This window comes from Adiantum capillus-veneris, chromosome 21, assembly GCF_014529385.1.
Source record: "Adiantum capillus-veneris isolate H3 chromosome 21, ASM1452938v2, whole genome shotgun sequence".
Classification (NCBI taxonomy): Eukaryota; Viridiplantae; Streptophyta; class Polypodiopsida; order Polypodiales; family Pteridaceae; genus Adiantum; species Adiantum capillus-veneris.
The window spans coordinates 123,606,423-123,625,063 of NC_140951.1; the positions used below are offsets into that span (position 1 = coordinate 123,606,423).

At 42.1% G+C, this 18,641-nt stretch overlaps 2 protein-coding genes across 3 annotated transcripts; one reads left to right on the forward strand and one right to left on the reverse strand.

The window, feature by feature from the left end:
• The first annotated feature begins 5,055 nt into the window (after positions 1-5,055).
• On the forward strand, positions 5,056-10,401 carry LOC147431666 (benzaldehyde dehydrogenase, mitochondrial-like). Of its 2 annotated transcripts, none has more exons than XM_086494181.1 (12): positions 5,056-5,211; positions 5,827-5,964; positions 6,498-6,638; positions 7,452-7,594; positions 7,756-7,909; positions 8,067-8,296; positions 8,389-8,478; positions 8,679-8,852; positions 8,932-9,069; positions 9,186-9,323; positions 9,794-9,855; positions 9,965-10,401. In XM_086494181.1, exons 2-12 carry the CDS (start codon positions 5,889-5,891, stop codon positions 10,236-10,238), a joined length of 1,620 nt encoding a protein of 539 aa, XP_086350307.1. In that variant the 5' UTR covers positions 5,056-5,211; positions 5,827-5,888; the 3' UTR covers positions 10,239-10,401. The 2 variants fall into 2 exon arrangements, with proteins under 2 accessions (XP_086350307.1, XP_086350308.1); XM_086494182.1 differs by lacking the exon at positions 5,056-5,211 and adding an exon at positions 5,262-5,450.
• A 2,502-nt stretch (positions 10,402-12,903) lies between these two features.
• LOC147431667 (uncharacterized) lies at positions 12,904-16,049 on the reverse strand. Its single transcript, XM_086494183.1, has 2 exons — positions 15,265-16,049; positions 12,904-14,298 (listed from the first exon to the last, which is right to left on the reverse strand). Exons 1-2 carry the CDS (start codon positions 15,967-15,969, stop codon positions 13,465-13,467), a joined length of 1,539 nt encoding a protein of 512 aa, XP_086350309.1. The 5' UTR covers positions 15,970-16,049; the 3' UTR covers positions 12,904-13,464.
• Between the last annotated feature and the right edge of the window lie 2,592 nt (positions 16,050-18,641).

The following is an 18,641-nucleotide window of genomic DNA, read 5'->3' on the forward strand; positions in this document are numbered from 1 at the left end:
ATACTCTTTCCTCCCTTCTTGAACTTCTTTAGCTTTTGTGACCTTCGCCATGCAGGAAATGATTTGCGATGCCCTCCCCTCTTGTATTCTCTAGGAGAATAGCCATAACTTTCATCGGAAGAGAAGGAAGGTGAAGAAGAAGGAGAAGAGGGTGACCTCTTCCTAGCCCTTTTCTTCCTTTGTTTCCTCTCTTGCCTTTGAGAGTGATGAGGAGAAGGACTATGGGTTGCTCTTTTCCTCTTGGGAGGAGTAGGCGATCGTCTAGACCGCCTTCTTCGTGGAGCCACATCTTCAGAAGAACTTAGACTTTCATTGCTTTCTTTCTCTTTGGATTCCTCCTCTCGAATGGGAGAGAGTCTTCTTTTGGGGGTCTCTTCAAGAGGCCTCCTAAGCTCTCTCTCCTCTTGGAGAGGAAGGGAAATTCCATAGGCACGAAGTTGTTGAGTAACTTCGGCTTGCAAGGTAGGGTTGCCCATAGCTTGTTGCAACCTAGTCACAAGATAATTCACAAACATGGGAGCATCATCATTAGCACCTTCATGTGCAAAATCAAAGCTATCAATGTTCATTCTACTCTCTTGATTATTGTCAGCCATGTTAACAAAATTTTATGTATGTTCTTAGTGTATGCTTTGGCAATTCAAAACCTTAGTTGCCACTCCTCTTAGCCTTTGAAAATCGGCTCTTAAGTATCTACACCCACGGCTCAAAGTGGTTAATTATAGAGAGTAGAGGAGTAGGTCTAACATAGCAGAGTTGCCAAGGGCTAGCTCCTTTCGGACTTCTTATGGCTCAATAATGGTAAAGCCGTAGGCAAGTCTAAAAAGACTCCATTATTAAGTCCAAAGCTCCCGAGGTGTGCACCATCCCCCACATAGTGGGCTTAACAAAACCGGTATTAGATCCCAGTTCCACTTACTCTATTATAATTAACAACATCAACCATTTATAGGCTACTTAAGGACCTCTCTTCTTAAGCAAGAAAAGAGAAACCAAATGCTCTGATACCAATGCAATGGAATTTGCCTATTCAATTTGAGAATAGCGGAATTTAATGAGAGTACTTTCAGAAATGATTTTGTGAGCATAGCGGGTAGACATAATTGAAGATAGCAACATAATCATAGCAATTAGTTAACTTGGCATAGACAATACTTTTGCAAGAGAGAGAGTTTAGAGAACATGACAACAATTGAGGACCGGATTTATGTGGAGCCGGTCCCCCCTCCAATAGGCATTTGTATTATGATTTCTCCCATAAAGAGAGACTTGTTACAATACAGTCTTTGTGTTCCTTGTGACCTAGGTGATGCCATGAAGATGGAAGGCTTCATGCACCACAAACATAACATAAACTTGAAGAAAGCTTTAACTATCCCAAGCCTCAGTCCCAAGACCTCAAACACCTTCGAAGGTGGAGAGAGCTAGCAGGGAATGAGGGTAGGGAAGAGGAAGAAGAAACATTTCGTAGGAGAAAGAATTAGTTCCTCACTTATCATACTCTTGTTGCTAGCATACATAATAGCATAGTAATGAAGAAGAAGGAGATGGCAAGCTTAAGCATTGAAGCATGGCTCTTGGTTGGATTTGCACTCCATAGCCAAGAGTGTTGGTGTAGGCTCTCAACCTCTACTTGCTTGGAGAGGGAGCTCTTGCACTTTGCATATCACACAATGAGAGTGCTTGTGAGTGTGTGTGGGTGAGTATACCCCCTAGGCACCCCCCTAGCTTGCTTGGGTCGACCCCCCCTTGTAGCTCATGCCTGAAGCTCATTGGACCCCTCCAGGCCTAGCCAATCACAAGCAGGAGCCATTACAAGCAACATGGGTAGCCTTGGGACAAGTGTCCCCCTTTCCCCTTTGAGAGAGAGGACTTGATAAATGCTAAAACAATTAGATAATTCATGTAATTTATCATTGGACCCCTTTGAAGCCTAGCCAATAGGCTTCAAGCAACACATGAAGGTAACATGGGTAGGGGCCTGACATGTGTCCTTGCTGCCTCTTCAAGATGGGCTTCCCTTGTGTGTGTGAGTGGGTGTTCTCTCTCTAGGCCCTAGGAAAAGGGCTCGCCCCCCCTCTTGTAGGAATGCTTTTGACTTTTAGGTGATCAAGCACCTTACTCACCAAGCATGACAAAGCACTTGAACTAGGGGGGGTTCCCACAAGCATCTCAGGCAAGCTTCTCAAGGCACCTCAAGTACTTTAATCATGCAGCAAGTCAAGCACCTCAAGCATGGAGCCAGTCAAGCACCTCAAGCATCTTAATCAAGCACCTCAAGCATGAAAAACACCTCAAGCATGACAAGCACCTCAAGCAGGACAAGCACCTCGAGCTTGGGCCGGGTTCCCACCTCAAGCTCAGCCCTAGCTTACTTAAGGTCAAAAGGACTTTTACACACATTTATTGGAGGTCTTCAATGAAGCTAACCCTAAGGTCTTATGCTCCATGGGTTAGCCTTGCTCTTTGATAGACCATCTCCCTTTTGGGCCCCTTTACATTGGCCCCGTGTTGAGATAGATCTAAAAGCACATACCTATATCTTAACACTTGTTCCCGCTTATTCTCCCACATTAAGTGATCAATTTAATATGAGAAAATCATTTGGGTTAGTTAGATATTAGATTTTATGACATGGTTGAGTCTTTCAAGGAGGGGAAAATCTCAAATTTCATCTATAGCAATTTGGTCATACAGGCAAACCTAGGCATTGTTTATAGAATTTGTTCATACATGTAAACCCTAGCATTATGTCTATCTGTACATGTAGACCATGGCCAAGGGGGCATAAAACACACATGTAGGGCTTTCTAAGTATGGTGAACTTATCACAACTATGGAAGAGCTACTAGATCTAGGTATGGGTTTAACTTCAAGCTTTGGCCACTTTGAACTTTTTATAGCGGGAAGGGCATGCTCCACCATCGAGTGGCCTTTTTGATTGCATACATGAAAGCCAGAGAGAATACACAACTTCACAAAAATAGGAATTTTGATATTATTCAAACTAAGGGAACATACATGAAAGTTATAGACAAAGCAGATTATTTATATCCACTAAACAAACAATGGAGATTGCAATGGCCTGAATCAAATTGAAACATTGTTGCAAGTAGCATTTAAGACCCCCCATGAGCTAGTATAATGAATTTCCTCCTATGGAAGGTGATATGGGAGACATTACCGACCGAGATCAAGGTAAAAGTCATAGGGATAGGCACATAGCTCTGCTCGAGATGTAAAGTGGATATTGAAGACCCCCTTTGTCTTTTCAAGGACTTCTTAGCCACGAGAGGTTTGGCAAAAAAATTTGCACATGGGTGCAAAAAACTTCGAAGATCCGCTTTTTCAGGAAGGACTTGCTACTAGGAGTAAAGGACTTGCTTTTTCAGGAAGGACTTGCTACTAGGAGTAAAGGCTATCAAAAGCAAAGCCATTCTAATTTACACACATATAATCCAATTCTGCTATCTCAAACAAACTTGGAAATCAAGAAAATTTTAAGTTTTTAAAGAAATCGCTACAACGGACAAATTTGGAGATATCATACAAGAAATTAGGGAATGGAGTTCTCTTTGTCAGAGAAAACAAGGACTTTGATGAGTGGAATCAAACACTCATGTACATTAGAAACTCAGATAGTATTAACTATGGGCTACCTGTTAGAAATCAATAGACATTCTCAATCAAATCTGTTTAAGTAACTTTGAGAAGGCCAAGGTCCTTGCCCCCTTCTATATCTGTTGGCTACTCAATGTTCAGTCAATACTTGAGGCCTTTTGTATATTAATTTTTGAGTTATATAATTCTTCCACTCACAATTGTGAGTATGGCCAAAAGAAAGGGGGGGGGGGGGGGGGGGGGGTGGTCATGCCTCCTTGTATGCACAAGGTCAAGTGATGCTATCTCTCTCTCTCTCTCTCTCTCTCTCTCTCTCTCTCTCTCTCTCTCTCTCTCTCTCTCTCTCTCTCTCTCTATAGGGGGGGGGGGGGGGGGAGATCCATTCTAAATACTTAATCTTGTTTCAACTCATCGCATCTGATCTCTCTCTCTCTCTCTCTCTCTCTCTCTCTCTCTCTCTCTCTCTCTCTCTCTCTCTCTCTCTCTCTCTCTCTCTCTCTCTCTCTCTCTCTCTCTCTCTGTGCACACATATAGTGCCATCGGCGTCAAAAAAGGGCGAAAATCATGCTTGGCCCACTACCAACGATGCACGCATCTGTTCATTTGAATCGCAAAGTCATCGGCAGCTGATGGTCGTCATCAGGACTGACTACCCTTGGTCCTAACAGTCACTGTCGATGAAGCACCATTTGCATGGCAGGAGGGTCCTTCATTGGTTTGCACCTTCCTGCACTATGTCAGAGCTCTCTCTCTCTCTCTCTCTCTCTCTCTCTCTCTCTCTCTTCCTTTCTCTCTCTAGAATGCCTACATGTGCTCGATAAGCAAGGATGGCCGCCGACACAGAGCACTGACTGCTTCTTCACTGGATTGAGCGCATGTGTGCAGGCTATCTAAGTTGATGTAAATACACAAACATCTCTCTATCTCTCTCTCTCTCTCTCTCTCTCTCTCTCTCTCTCTCGATGCGCACATGGAGCTGTTCGGTGAAAAATGGGCTGCCACATCAGCTAGGCCCGCCACGCCCCTGTCTCCATGAAACATTTGCATGAATGTTTTCACTGCAATGAAACCACCCCCCCCCCCCCCCCCCCCCCCCCCCCCTCTTCATCACGTTCACTTCAACGCAGGGACATTCAGAAGGCGGGAACGAAGCTACGTGCACAGAAAGCATGGTAAAGATGCAACAAGTTGAGGTGGCACTCATTGCACTGCTTTTTCCCCTGCACACATGTCGTCAGCTGGACAATAGCGGCAATGGCTGGTGCGTTCAACAAGCCATGTGCGCAATCAGACGGCCGATGAGATCTGTTCCTCATGCCACCGAACGCATGAGACACCGTGCCATGTGCGCGTTACATCTCTCTCTCTCTCTCTCCCCCCCACTCCCCGGCCATGGGTTTCCACGTCAACCTTTGTGATATGGAAAATGGCTTGCAAGGTGGAAGTAAAGTCGCGACTCGCGATATAAAGGAGCGCAAGGAGAGTGTGATGAGAATTCAGTGCTAAACACACAGTGTGTGGCTTCTCCACCTACAATCATCGGGTTGTACGCGGGTCATGCAAGATCGAATTGCACACGCACGTCCGCAGGTTCCCTCCCTCTCTCTCTCTCTCTCTCTCTCTCGATCGCTCAGATGTGCATTTTCTTTTTGCCTCTGCTCATACCCAGCTCGCCCTTCAGCTCGCTCCGCAAACCCGCCCGCGGCTTCGCGCACAGCAAGCTTTGATGCGCTACTGTGCTTCCACGAGCTCAGCGGAGCTTCCTGCTGGCTCCTACTCTTGTGTTTTGTAATAAGCAAAAGCTTGCAAAAGGGATTGATGCTCCAGAGGTCTTCATTTCTCTACCTATGCCTTTCGTGTTGCCTCCACTTTTGTGAAGTTTCCTTTAATGCACAGTAATTCTAAGCTGGACAGTTCATCTTCTCTCCTAGTGGGCTGCTGTTGAGGCACCTTTTCAATGACCGTTTGGTACTTCATGGGTCCTTCATCCCTACCCTATATTGTTTTATTTTGTTCTCGGCTTGCAGACTGGTGATGTTCAGGCTCCCTCATGTAGGGCATGAGGGGTTGTGAGTGTGCGCACGCACGATCTCGTTCTATTGCTTTCAAGGAATTTTTGCAGTGTCAAGATTCTCAATTTGATCGATAACAAAATAAAGTTTGATAATTTTTCTGAATACGGATTCACTGTGTTTGTCGGTTTAGGTGGGAAGACACGTTGATTCCTATTGAAAAGGAGAAGAGCTGGTCCTAAGCACATACTCTCTATGGGGCTCCTCCATGCGGCGGCGGCGGTGGCGTTTGCATCAACAACTATTCGTGCAAGTTCATCTTCGGCTGCAGGTGACATTCGGCTTTGTTTTCTATGTTTCTCTGTTTTCGTGGTGCATGTGTATACATTGTGCATTGGTCAAGTACCGGAAGAGGGCAATTTTCAAGGAATGTGGTCCACTGATAAGGATACATCTTTCTTGATGTCGGACAAGTATGAGATTGAAAGTGTTGTTGTGCTAAGCCCTTTTTTAAAAAATGATCATGGTGCCAAAAAATTCACCTTATTTTTTTGGCTCCTTTGAATACTATGTAAGTGCCAAAATGAAGTGCCGTAGAAATGTGTTAGCCTTTGCCTGTTTCCAAAGAACCTTCTGAAGTGTGTATCAGCAATCTCCTGCAGGATAAAAATCACGTTTGAATCTCGCTTTATGTCTGACTTTCTTGTGTCATTTTTGATGCTAGTAACAAGTCAAAGTTCAATAAATCAACAAATCAATATCAAACTTAAAACTGTGAATCAAGTTAATTTTGTCTTTCAACAAATTATACTTTAATTGGAATTGTGCTCTATGTCTTAGACTGTCTTCTGTTTGTGATTCTAGTCAGGAGATATGGCATGAGATGGACGACACGCTGCCTGTTGAGCACTTCAGCTGAGGCTGTTGCTGAGCCAATCAAGCCTTCTATCTCTATTGGCCTTACAAATCTTCTTATTAATGGGAAATTTGTGGAGGCTGCATCAGGTAATGTGAAACTAGTCTTGTGATCTAATTTGTTTAAACATCTTACTTCTAGGAAGCTTGCAGAAGCATGTTGACTCCTTGTAAAAAGATTTAGTTTCACGTTTGGAAGCCAGCAGAAGCGCACACATTTCTTCCATGTAAGAGTCGATTAGCACCACGGCCTACTCACTTTTGGAAATACTTTCCTTTAGAAGTTCTTCTCAGTGGGCCGAAGACATGCGCGCCACATATGACTAAATTGCTCTAAGCGATATCTTTTCTTGACACTATTATAGATTACGGCACTTAGTAGGCTTTTGATAGGTCCAATTCTTGTAGCATGAAGAGAGGTGAAAAGCCTACATTGGTTATGTGTGAGGGCTGTACAAACATTGTGGCCAGTAGGCTGATTGTATAAAGTTGTGTGTTTTATCTTTATGGGAAAAACAACACGGTTTGGAATTGGACTATACAAATTATCATAGAAGTGTAACCAGGCTCAAGGATAGGGCTATTGCTGATAGTATGCATAGTTATTAGTTGGTCCTTACACCTTGACACAATTTTAAAAGATGTGTGCAAAAGTGGTATATATTGGTATAGGATTGCAAAACCATGGAATGATTCAGCAAAAAAAGGCTAGGAAAATGACATTGCAGCTGGGGAAAAACATTATACTGCAAGCTGAAATAGCCGAAAGCAGGCAAATTGTTTCTAATCCTTAGAAATGGTGTGTTTAGGAACTAAAACTAAAATTGGTTCTCTCTCTCTCTCTCTCTCTCTCTCTCTCTCTCTCTCTCTCTCTCTCTCTCATATTATGTTTTGTTAATGTAGGTAAGACATTCCCCACTATAGATCCTCGCACAGAAGAGGTGATTGCACATGTTGCAGAGGGTGATGTAGAAGATGTCAACAGGGCTGTAAAAGCTGCACGTAAAGCGTTTGATCATGGACCATGGCCAAAGATGACTCCCTACGTAAGTATATGAACAAATGAGGATTTCAGCTGTCGTCTTTTGTAATTTTGGCATAGTGCATGGGAGTTCTGTTGTTGCCTCAATGTTGTTCATAAAACTTTAATCAACTGAAAGTTAATCTCCTAGCTAATTAATGTTTGCTTGCATTCTTTTTGGCACAGCAAAGGTCTAAAATCCTACTTAAATTTGCTGATAAAGTTGAGGAGCATGCTGATGAGCTGGCTACTTTAGAAAGTTTAGACTCAGGAAAGCCTTATGAACAATCTCGTCACATTGAGGTTCCAGGGGTGGCAAGGTTGTTCCGGTACTATGCAGGTGAATAAAACTCTTGTGCCGTTAATTTAAGGGTTCTGTCTGGTTCTCTGAACTCTCTTTCATGGTATTGAACTGAGGCAGATGTTGAGATTTTTGCTCAAGCTTAGCATTGCTTTGTGCTCTCAATGCTAACTGGACGTTGCGGCTGTACTTGCAGGTTGGGCTGACAAGATTCATGGGCTGACTATGCCTGCTGATGGAGCATATGCTGTTCAGACCCTGCATGAGCCAATTGGTGTAGCAGGACAGATTATTCCTTGGAATTTTCCACTGCTCATGTTTACTTGGAAAGTGGGCCCTGCCCTTGCTTGTGGTAATACCATAGTATTGAAGACAGCTGAGCAGACGCCCTTATCTGCCTTGCTAGTTGGCAAACTTTTGCATGAGGTTTAACTCATTGCACCTTTACCAGAAGTTCACTCAATTTCATTGGTTGTTTTCTGCACCTCATCGTACTTGTAGCTCAACATTTTATGCAGGCCGGACTTCCTGAAGGTGTGCTAAACATTGTCTCTGGATTTGGGCCAACTGCAGGAGCAGCCATTGCTAGCCACATGGATATCGATAAGGTTAGTATTTTCGTTAAATTTTTTACTCAAAAGTCTTTTCAGTGGCTGTTTCTGGAGAGGTTTTGAGCTCCATGGGATGTTTATCCAGGACATTGAAGGCAGTTGGCATGCTTGCAACAATAAGTCTAAATGTGTGCAAGTCTGTTTGAAAGACTCTGCTAGACGAAGAAATATTAATAATGAGCTACTTCTCTGAGCAGCTAGCATTCACAGGCTCCACCGAAGTTGGAAAGATTGTCTCTCAAGCTGCTGCAGCAAGTAACTTGAAGCCTGTTACCTTAGAGCTGGGTGGAAAGTCTCCATTTATCATCACAGAAGATTCAGACATTGATCATGCTGTTGAGCTCTCCCACTTTGCTCTTTTCTTCAACCAGGTTTGTGGCCTTTGTTGATAATTACTGTTTGTATCAAAGCAAGCAAGGACTGCAAAGGTATGTCTGTGCGCTGGTTTAGGGACAATGTTGTTGTGCTGGATCGAGGACATTTGTTCACGAGAGCATCTATGATGAGTTTCTTGAAAAAGCAAAGGCCCGCGCGTTGAGGCGGGTAGTTGGTGATCCCTTTCAGAAGGGTGTAGAACAGGGTCCTCAGGTGTGCAAATGTTATTGCATGTTCTTATATTGCTGAATGTACTGAAAAATGAATTGCTTTGTCGATGCTAGTCCTTCATTTCACTGTGTTCCTGATTAAAGATATCTTTGTTCCAGGTCAGTGATGAACAGTTCGACAAGGTGATGGGCTACATTAAAATAGGCCAGGAAGAAGGTGCAAGATTGCTTACAGGGGGGGAACGATTTGGCAGCAAAGGTTATTACATCAAACCAACTATTTTCGCCGATGTGCAGGTAACTGTTACCTCTCTGATTATGAAGGCTCAAAGACTTCCAAGAGAGCTTGCTCTGCTAGTTAGTGTACGTAGAGGTCTTACAACCCCATATTCTAACCATCTGAACAAGGTGAAGGGTCACAATGGCTGACATAAAAGGATGAGAAAGGGTGTGTGTGACCCACTCACTACTCAATGCCCATGTTTATAGAAATAGGAAAACAATGCCAACTATCTCTCACAGGGGCCTAGATATAAGTTTATGCTTTTCCTATAAGAAAGTTTGACATCATTACCTTGCCATGTGGCACACAGTCCTCTCGAGAGGTCCACGCTTTACTAAGGCCTTATGTAGGCCAAAAAGGATCTTTTGTGTAGCTTGAGCGCAATCTAGTTTAGGTAATAGAGAGCAGGAATTCAAATGGTGCTAGTGTCTGATATCTATTCTGATGGTTGAACAGGATGATAATAGTGTGCTTGTGTTTGTAGGATGGAATGACCATCTCGAAGGAGGAGATTTTTGGCCCAGTTCAGTCAATCACCAAATACAAGTTAGTATATCTTTTAGATTCAACTAATTGAGTCGTTAAGTTGTTTCCATTAGAAGACTCTCCATAGGGTCATCCCTTCGATCATTATTCTGAATGTGATTTGTTGCAGGAAACTTTCTGAGGTAATAGAGAGAGCAAATGCCTCCCCATATGGTTTGGCTGCAGGAGTGTTCACCAAAAACTTAGACACAGCCAATACATTGAGCCGTGCCTTGCGAGTAGGAACTGTATGGATAAACTGTTTCGATGTTTTTGATGCGGCCATACCTTTTGGTGGGTACAAAATGAGTGGGCACGGCCGGGAGAAAGGTGTTTACTCTTTGAACAATTATCTACAGGTGAAAGCTGTTGTCACGCCCATTAGAGATCCTGCTTGGCTGTAAATGTTGAATCAAAGCCCATTAGCTTGCTCTTTGAGAGTTTGTTTCGGTTTTGCCTACTTGTAATCCTGAATTATGCATACATCTTGCCATGTCCAGTGTAAAGCTTACCTCTTCCTTGTGTCTATAGCAATATGAAACAAAAGATTGGCTTAAAGAAAAATTACGAAGGGGTGTATATATATGTGCTTATTAGTTAGAGAGAGAGAGAGAGAGAGAGAGAGAGAGAGAGAGCTCATGTTTCACCGCATTATGGCATTCGTCGTCAATTGGTTTAATATGAAAATTTGGCCACATTCTGCTGGCTGTAAAATTGAGTTGGTGATTGTACATCTAGTTCATTATGCCTCAACTCCGTCATTGAACTTAGCTTTCTTGCCAATGAGACGATTTCGAAATGGTCAAATTGTGATCACGAGGAAATAAGCTGACTGATAAATTAAGTTGAAGTGGTCTAATATAGTGGCAGAAATAGACAAGCGCTAGTAGTTGCATCACTTAAAAATATGCACAGATTCTCACGCCTAGACAGTTCTAATGTATCGATTAGAATACTGCCCATTCTTTCTCCAAAGTACCTTGTAATTCAAGTGCAAACATTCATATAGGTCACTCAAGAAATAGTTTGTCGAGGTTGGGATCCAGGGGGCACGCAATCTGCAGTGTGCAATTGCCTTACATTCTTGTGCAGAATTTCTTCATGTGGCTGTGAGATCTATGCCACCTCAGCAGCCAGAAATTCCATGTATTGGCGTGCAATAACCATCTCCCAAGTCAATAGTCAGAAATCTTTATTTTCTGCATGTTGATGTGGTAGAAGTTGGTGATGTATGTAGATGATTGCTTGCAAGGCCGTAGGTGGCAGTGGCTCTTGGTTGCAAGCGACAGCGCTCCCCCCCCTCTTCCCCCGGCTGCCTCGGGATTGTGATCGCCGGAAATGGTAGTACAGTGACCAATCTTGTAAAACGTGATTCCACCATGGCTCCTGGCCTCTCCTGGTTGCTTGTTTTACAGGGAATGCCATTCCCTACACCTTGACAGCATGTTGCATTTTCATCATTTATGTTTTGTACCTTTTCTTAAGTATGTTGAGCAATATGTGAAATTATGATATGATGTTTCCTTAATTAAGCCCATCAAAAAGCTTTGTAAATTTGCCGGGAAGAACTATAATTTGTAAATCCCAATTGCACAAGGTGCATAATATCCTCCACAATTGGAGAAATATTTTCAATGAACGAATGCCAAGCAATAGGCAAGCTGTGGTAGTGACATCAGAGATGCCCATGGTTTGGTAACCATGATGGGTCAAGTATAATTTGTATACTTAACACTTTTACCACCATCAGACAATCCAATTTATCAATTTATTTCTACCCTAGGGACAATACACATTCATTTTGATCAAGGTGTGACGTGCACAATCATTAACGGTCAGAACATGTAAAAATTTCTTGGGCTTAAGAGTATTGTGCTGGTGAAATGCATGGTCACAAATGCACCAGCATGCACCAGCTATTTGTCATATCTACAACTATGCAGGTCGTCTTGTGACTACCAATTTTGGCATAGTTGCACCAGTTAATCATATGTTTTGCTGATAATTGGTGCACACATTGCCACATCCTTGCTTGCAAACATGGTACAGCTTTTTTGGTGCCAAATGAAGAAGTTAGTTTGTCTAGCAAGATCGGAACCCATTTTATCAAGCTGACCAAGCAGCAGATGCCACACCGATATTTCTAAACTGGTATAGGTGACTTGTGGATTCCCTTCCCTTGCTTGATAATGAGTACTTCATGTTTCTACCTCATAGGAATTTATTCACTTTTGAAAACTTTCGGAAAGAGCGTGGATACCTCCAACTGGCAAGAGCCACTGGCTTGTGGCCTTGCACACAATTATCCGCATATATTGCCAACTTTTAACACATCAACATGCAAAAAATGGATATTTTTGACTTGCTAAGTTGGCAGATGGTTATTTCACGCTAGTGCATGGAATTTCTGGCTGCTGAGAAGGCATAGATCCCACAGCCACATGAACAAATTCTGCACAAGAAGGCTAGGCAATGGCATAGTGCAGATTGTGTGCGACTTCGATAAATTATTCTCTAATAACCTGAATGAATGTTTGCACTTTAATTCGAAGAAACATTGGAGAAAGAATGGGCACTATTCCAAGTAATACATTATAACGTTCTAGGTATGAGAAACCGTGCGTATTTTTGTAGTGAATCAACTGCTAACCCTCGTCTATTTCTGCCACTATATTAGACCACCTCAATTTACATCTTAGTTCTGCTTATCCAGACTTCTCTTCTCTTCTACAAGAAGCCACTGCCCACATATACCTCTGTATCTTAAAAGTTTGACACATACATAACTTAACCAGAGTGGTGGAGCCTAGGCAAAAATTCACAAGTGGCACAGAACTGCTCTGAACTTTTGTGAACAGCACATTGGTGTACAATTTTGCCCCGCATGTTTGATATTGAAAAGCTAGAGTCAATTGTCTTTTTACACAAGAATAACAAGATTAAGCCCGGGCAGATCATAAAACAAAGGGCTAAAAATTAGGCTCATCTAAGTTCTTGGAGGTAAAATATACTGGATCTCTGACCAAGACTGTTTAGGTGAAATAATTTGTCGAAGAACATTGAGGGGCATTTTACATACACAAATTTCATCTATCATAACTCATCAAACCAAAAGCTACACTTTCATATGATGCAGCTCATGCTGATACCAAAAGTTGGTCACATAATCACTCCAACCCTTGCAAAAAACCGAAACAAAGCTAAAGAGGATTCTTCATGAGAAAAGGGTGAAAAATCAATCTAAGAGTGGGAGTGTACACACCATTGGACGCTTTTTGCCCAAACACCAAGGAATTAGAACATTGACTTTCGCAAGCTGTTGCTGATGCTAGCAGCATGGACTCAACATAGGGACTTCAACAACCGCAAAACAGAGAGCATTGCTTTCTGTAGAAGATGCACACCCCCCCAATTCCCAAATCCTTTTCTCTCCCTCAATACCTCTTCTTGATAGATTGTTACAAACTGGTCGAGCATGCACAGCACTCGCCAAGTCAATCATAGAAGGCCCGTGCTTCCTGCTGCTCAGAAGAATTTTTGTGGACGTCTCTTTTGCATTGAAGCAGGAAACACTTTTCAACACCAGGCGCACACACATTCAACTATTTACCTTGCTTCCCTAAGTGTTCCTCATAGGCAGTATGAAGCAGGTACATATGCATTCTTGCTCCACTTCTTGGCCGCGTACGCTTTTCGTTCTAACCGCCTTTCCACCTCTACAGACATCTGTTCAACATCCTTGTCTAATCTCAGCTTTGCAAGCCACCCTCTAAAAGTTATGAGCATATTTGTTCCAAATTTGAATTTCTTGCTCTCAAGCTTCTCTACTATCCCCAAAGCTTCACTGAGCATGTTCTTCTTTTCGCATGCAGTCAACAGCCGGGCTAAAGCCTTGTCTGTGGGTTCAATCCCCGCTGCTACCATATTATTAAACACTTCAATAGCGCGTGTAACGTCTTCATCTTTGGCATATGCATCCATTAAAGCAGAGTAGGACCTCCTTTCTGGGTACAACAGCTTTGCTTGCATGAGCTGAAATACTCGTTCGGCGTCCTCAACTTGACCGATATTTCCATATCCTCTTATAAGAGAGATAAAAATCTCTTTCTTCAGCGGCAGGTCTGCACACTCCATTTTTTCTAAAAATAATTCCGCTTCTGCGGCATAGCCCAATTGGCAATAAGCTTCAATAACAGCACAATAAGTAATTGTGTCTGGCACAAGTCGATAAAGCTTCAATTCATCAAACTTCCTCTTGACCATCTCAAGGTTCCCAAGTTTGCCATACATTCCAATCACAACGGTGAAAGTCACAAGATCCGGAAAGGCTTCCCTATCTAACATCACTTTCAATGTGCGTTCGACAGCTTCATGGTTTTTCAGCTGCACAAAGATCCGTATGAGATTGGTATAGTCCCTTGCACTGGCCTTGAAAGATGGTAGAAGAAGCACAAAATTGAACACCTGCAAACGTAGTTTGAGATGAAGTCAGTGGTGTTTATGTTCCTTGCACCTTTTCTGCATCGCTTAACTGGAAGAGACTTTGCAAAGTGAGAAAACACTGGTTGAGAAAAAAGGAGGCAAGAAAGACCATTGGAATGAAGCAAAGGCACTAAAATTCTTGTTTGGGTGCAAATCATAAGAGGAAAAGGCTAAATGCTCAAACTTCTAAAATTTCCCCTTTGAAAAAGAAAATAAAAATATTGTCTATGGTAGAAAAATGATTTTGCTCGAACACTGAACTTGATAAATCTTAGTCTTTCTCAAAAAGCAACAACCGCAAGCAAAAACAAAGCAAATATAAACACTACCCAAGAAAAGAAAACTGACAAATGACATGCCTGACAAGCAAAAGGGAAACACTTGGGAGAGTGGAGGCCATACAAATAAGCTTCCTATCCCCGCTTTCAAATTTAAGTGGTCCACTAGCGCTAAAGCTACAACAAAACGCCGAGCAATCTTAAACTGAAATCTAAGAAGCAATGAGGACGCTGTGCGATTCAGATAAAGTAAATACTGTACATATCATGATTGAATACGTTTCCTTTTTTGGGATGACAACCTTGAAAATCTGTTACTGACTTGGGTATCTATGCTGAAAAAGGTAATAGCTCGAGCTCCAAGGTTTTCAAAGTACATAAAAGCCAGTAAGCCGGTAAACACGTACGACATCAACATCTAAACATTACAAACCAAAGGCCTCAAGATCTTCATACTGAAAACCAAATATCTATCCATATGCTCCAAAAAGGCTGCACATACATCACACTACCTGAGCTCTTCCAGATAAGCTCTTCCAAATAAAGATATTTGCGGCTAAGATCCCCTCAACAGATGCACAATCCCCCACATTAAAATAACCGCATGTGCTTACGTTTAATATCAAGGCAAAGCTGTGTCAATTACTAATAGGACATACAAGACAAGTACCTCAAGCAGCATACTCTTATCTTCTTTCTCTTTGAAATATCTCAGAACATAGAGCCAATCTGCTCTATCAGGTCCAAACGATTTGAACTTGTTGAGAGCTGCGGGAAATTCCTCCACAGGCAAGTCACGCAGACTCAAAATCAATTGCCTAGCTTTCTTCGGCACATTTTGTCTCTTTCCTGGCTTTGAACGGGATGGCTGAGGGAGTGTGTCAACATCCAGTAGGGGACGTAAAGAGTGGCCCCGATAATCTCTCTGCAAGTCAAGGGCATCAAGCCGCAGATATATTTCTCGAGGTGCAGTGGCTGTGGTGTCCCGCATATCAGTTGTGAGGGAGTCTGCGTGCAGCACATCATCATCATCATGCTTGTGTACATCTGTAACAGAAAAAAGAGGCGATCGAGCCTGCAGACCATTTTCTTCCTTGTATACATCTGCATTCCATCCTTCTGCTCCAGGGCCTTCCTTGACTGGATCCTCTTCATCGAAGAGGATGCATTCAGCCGCATCTGTGAGGATTTCCTGCGTGTAAGCTACTGTTGATAAGCCATCCTTGCGACGATAAGGGCAGAGAAATAAAGTTGGTGATGGGATTCTGCGGCCACGGAAACCTTCTCGGCTGGCATTATGCAGAGGCCTAACACAAGGAGCTTCGAAGAAGGCACCGGCATAAGAGCCCCAAGCCTTCGTCTCGATGGGTAACATAACATTGACAGAGAGCGAAGACTAGCGTGCGTGCAGATTTAACGAATTCTGCTCCTGAACTGTCTTTTTTGGGAGGAGAGAGGAAAAGAAGAAAGGATATTTGCCGAGTTTTGAACTCAATACTTATTATCCAAGAGTTCTAGAGAGAGAGAGAGAGAGAGAGAGAGAGAGAGAGAGAGAGAGAGAGAGAGAAGAATGTTGAAGTAGTTTGGCACTCAAGACCACTCGATGGTAGTAAATTCGAGTTGTCACACAAATCTTTGAGGGGTCTCGAGTTCAAAAGCTGTCTTATAGAAGATAGGAGGACGTTCCAAATTCTCATCTTATGTATGTTTGTGTGGAGCAGTGAAGATCCTAGATTAAAGAGAGTCTACAATTTGGTGATTTTTCAACTATAATTGCATCTCCTAGCATAGTATTGTGAGTTGACAACACAAATGACTAAAAACACAAGTTTGGGTTCGAACATGCTTCAACCCACGAGTAAGCACATGGGCATGTGCGTATTAAATATATTGAAAATCAACGTGCATTGAAAATAGAGAAAATATAGTCTGACCAATGTAATAATGATTGTCTTTGAGCTTGAATGTGGCACTTCATGCAAGATTTAGGCTAATATCAGACTCTCGATTAGGTGAAAATTCAAAGTATGGGAAAAATAGTCATCCAATGCATGTGCATCTTCTTGGACAGTGATTTTTTAATTGTCCCTGGTGACCATCAAAATTCAATGTATTGCCAAATCACTAAGGGAGAGAAAAAAACACGTTTTTTTCCTACCTAACACAAAGAAGCATTTTTTCAACTATGCAAACATCCTAACATGATCATATACTTCCTCCAGACCCATTTGAGGTGTCACCTCAATAGCTGGGTGGTAAAATCACGGTTTTGGGTAGTTATACACTCTAAAATATCCTTCAACGTCTGAACCGGACCAAAGCCTATTGCTTGACACAATGCAACATAGGGGACATGTGGTGGTTGACCTATGGAAGCAATATATGAAATATCACTCCATTCTAATGTCATGTGCATGATTTGCGGCTTTCAAAAGAAAAATCCTTATTTGTACTTTTTTGGATGGATTGCTCTACTTTTTATTAATATTTTTAGCAAAAAGGACTATTATGTATATATTTACACGCACCTTAGGGTTCCTGTCTGGCGTTCGTCCCTTATTCTTGCTACACCTCTTCTTCTAAGGGCATAAAATAAAAGAATTTGTAAAAAGGAAAAATCAACAACAATTTATAACACAAAAATCAATAAAACAATGTCCTTTTCTCATTTGATCAATAAGTCCTCATTTAGAATGCCTCCCTCCTTCCTTGTTGGAGTTCTCATGGAATGACAGGGAGCCGTCAGAGGTGTATTGTTCATGGGCATCAAAGCAGTGCTTTATGCAAGCCTTTGTAATGTGGCCATATAGATGCATACTCACTCGATGCATGGAAAATTTAATGTTGTGCGAGTGAGACGAGGTTTACCCTCTTGTGTAATGAGTGTGTACCATGTAACAAGCATTGTAATTTTGTTGTGCGATTTTGAATCAATGAAGGTTGAAACTGCTCCTTGGCTTGAATGTGTGGCTGAAGTTTAGGACGCCATACCAATATAGTGGGTTCTAAATTTTGCAAGTGTTGTCATGTCTAAAGCACGTTCTAGGATTGTTGGCTCCAAGGAATGATTTTGACTTGTTTCTTTTGGAATCCACAATCTGTATGTCGATTTTTGAGCGGTAACACGTTTCTTAGGTACCCATACCTATTTGTATCTGACTACTTGTGTCTTCTTGACCTTTGTAGCATGGATGACTGATTGTGAATCGGGCCTTGTTAACCATCTTTGTTTCGTAGGTGTGGGTGAATACCATGGTTGACTTCAACTTTGTTGAGATAAACTTTGCAGTTGGGCTTTTGGCACCCAAATGAAGTTTGCATCAATTATTGGGGTATCCTTTGGTATCCATATTTGTCGCTTTGAGGGTGTTTCAAGTGTTGTGTTGGTGTGACCTTTGCATGTCTCTTCTTTGATACCCAAATTTGTTTGGGATGATCGACTTGAGTGATTTGTTTTGATGCTCTTGAGTCTACACTTGATGACACACAATGTGTAAGAGGTTGCTTTGTCTCCAAGATTGGTAGCTTGGTCTCCACTATTGGAACTGAAGGGAGAGGATCAACTACAGATGCATGGTTATGGCTATTAGTACATACTATAGGTGTTGTTTCTGGAGTGACAATTACAATGTTTAGTTATGCTTCTATTGCATTGAAGTTATTCATTGTCTCTTTAATTCTTTTGAGACCATCCTCAAAGAGGTACCTTATATCTTCCATGGAAGCAAATGTGATCTATCCTACGCGTTGTTCTACTGTAAAATACACTTGGTTTTTTGCCCAATGTATATACGCCTTATATTTTTGTTGCCATGGTGTACCCATTATTAGTTGATTATCACAAGAGTTTGGAGGTAGTAGGAAGAAGATATGGGGGCACGACAATCCTTTGATAAATATTATGAGATCCACATAACCTTGGGCAATACTGAAAGTCCCAATGAATCTTGTGAACATCCTTTTCATTGGTTGTAGGACCAACTCAAGCATTTTTTGATAAAGATCCCAACTAATTTTATTCAAATGCTCACCGGAATAGACTAGCGC